At 66.5% G+C, this 1,962-nt stretch overlaps 1 protein-coding gene across 2 annotated transcripts in view; it reads left to right on the top strand.

The window, feature by feature from the left end:
* LOC106900535 (DENN domain-containing protein 4B-like) overlaps nucleotides 1-1,962 on the top strand; it is a 10,230-nt gene that overhangs the window by 1,780 nt on the left and 6,488 nt on the right. The window contains exons 1-2 of one of the 2 annotated variants that reach the window (XM_014962628.1): nucleotides 1,452-1,465; nucleotides 1,627-1,937. The exons of the other annotated variant lie outside the window; for it this stretch is intronic. Coding sequence (XP_014818114.1) covers nucleotides 1,639-1,937 — 299 coding nt within the window. The 5' untranslated portion in view covers nucleotides 1,452-1,465; nucleotides 1,627-1,638. Of the gene's footprint in view, nucleotides 1-1,451; nucleotides 1,466-1,626; nucleotides 1,938-1,962 lie in introns of those variants that run through there. 2 annotated transcript variants of the gene reach the window in all.

The following is a 1,962-nucleotide window of genomic DNA, read 5'->3' as shown; positions in this document are numbered from 1 at the left end:
CGAGCCCCTCAGCCCCCCGGGTTCCTCAGCCCCACAGGCCACCAGGTTCCTCAGCCCCATGGGCCACCGGGTTCCTGAGCTCCATGGGCCACCAGGTTCCTCAGCCCCACCAGCCACCATGTTCCTCAGCTCCTCAGCCCCACGGGTTCCTCAGCTCCATGGGCCACCAGGTTCCTCAGCCCCACAGGCCACCAGGTTCCTCAGCCCCACGGGTTCCACCGGGTTCCTCAGCCCCACGGGCCACCAGGTTCCTCAGCTCCATGGGTTCCTCAGCCCTACAGACCACCAGGTTCCTCAGCCCCACAGGTTCCTCAGCTCCTCAGCCCCACGGGCCACCAGGTTCCTCAGCTCCATGGGTTCACCCCCCCGGGTTCCTCAGCGCCCCAGGGTCCACCGGGTTCCTCAGCCCCACGGGTTCCACTGGGTTCCTCAGCCCCAGGGGCCACCGGGTTCCTCAGCTCCTCAGCCCCACGGGTTCCTCAGCTCCATGGGGCACCAGGTTCCTCAGCCCCACGGGTTCCTCAGCCCCACGGGCCACCAGGTTCCTGAGCTCCATGGGTTCCTCAGCCCCATGGGCCACTGGGTTCCTCAGCCCCACGGGTTCCACCAGGTTCCTCAGCCCCACGGGTTCCACCGGGTTCCTCAGCCCCACGGGTTCCACCAGGTTCCTCAGCCCCACCAGCCACCGGGTTCCTCAGCTCCTCAGCCCCCTGCGGGTTCCTCAGCTCCTCAGCCCCATGGGCCACCAGGTTCCTCAGCCCCACGGGCTCCACCTGGTTCCTGAGCCCCACAAGCCACTGGGTTCCTCAGCTCCACAGATTCCACCGGGTTCCTCAGCCCCACGGGCCACCAGGTTCCTGAGCTCCACGGGTTCCTCAGCCCCACGGGCCACCAGGTTCCTGAGCTCCACGGGTTCCTCAGCCCCACGGGCCACCAGGTTCCTGAGCTCCACGGGTTCCTCAGCCCCACGGGCCACTGGGTTCCTCAGCCCCACGGGTTCCACCAGGTTCCTCAGCCCCACGGGTTCCACCAGGTTCCTCAGCCCCACAGGTTCCATCGGGTTCCTCAGCCCCACGGGTTCCACAGCCCCACAGGCCACCAGGTTCCTCAGCCCCATGGGCCACCGGGTTCCTGAGCTCCATGGGCCACCAGGTTCCTCAGCCCCACCAGCCACCATGTTCCTCAGCTCCTCAGCCCCACGGGTTCCTCAGCTCCATGGGCCACCAGGTTCCTCAGCTCCATGGGTCACCATGTTCCTCAGCCCCACGGGCCACCAGGTTCCTCAGCTCCACGGGTTCCACCGGGTTCCTCAGCCCCATGGGTTCCTCAGCTCCATGAGCCACCAGGTTCCTCAGCTCCATGGGTTCCACCAGGTTCTTCAGCCCCACGGGCCACCAGGTTCCTGAGCTCCATGGGTTCCTCAGCCCCACGGTCCACCAGGTTCCTCAGCCCCACAGGCCACCAGGTTCCTCAGCCCCACAGGCCACCAGGTTCCTCAGCTCCACAGGTTCCACCATGGGGCTGCCGAACCAGAGGAAGAGCTTTCCCTTTTTCTGTGGGGCAGGGTTGAGGTGTCACCCATCCCCTCTGTGTGTGTGTGATGTGTCCCCCCCCCCAATTCTCCAGATGCCTTGAGCCATGGCGGACGAGAAGCCCCCCCAGCTGGTGGACTACTTCGTGGTGGCCGGGTTGACGGAGACCTCTCGGGCCTTGGAGGAGGAGACCCAGCAGCACCGGGCGGCCCGACCCACGGAACCCATCACGGACGTGGCCGTCATCATCCGCTCCCAGGGGGAGGACGTGCCCCACGGCTTCACCTGCATCGAAACCACCACCTCGGGCCACCCCGTGGACCTCAACGCCGGGCTCCTCAACAACCCCCAGATGTTCATCTGCTACAAGAGGAGCCGCGACAAACCCCCCCTCATCGAGCTGGGGTGAGTCCTTGGGGGGGGTCTATAG

This window comes from Calidris pugnax, unplaced genomic scaffold, assembly GCF_001431845.1.
Source record: "Calidris pugnax isolate Ruff unplaced genomic scaffold, ASM143184v1 scaffold2464, whole genome shotgun sequence".
NCBI lineage: Eukaryota > Metazoa > Chordata > Aves > Charadriiformes > Scolopacidae > Calidris > Calidris pugnax.
Note: the sequence above shows the minus strand (reverse complement) of the source record. Positions and strands in the feature narration are given on the sequence as shown.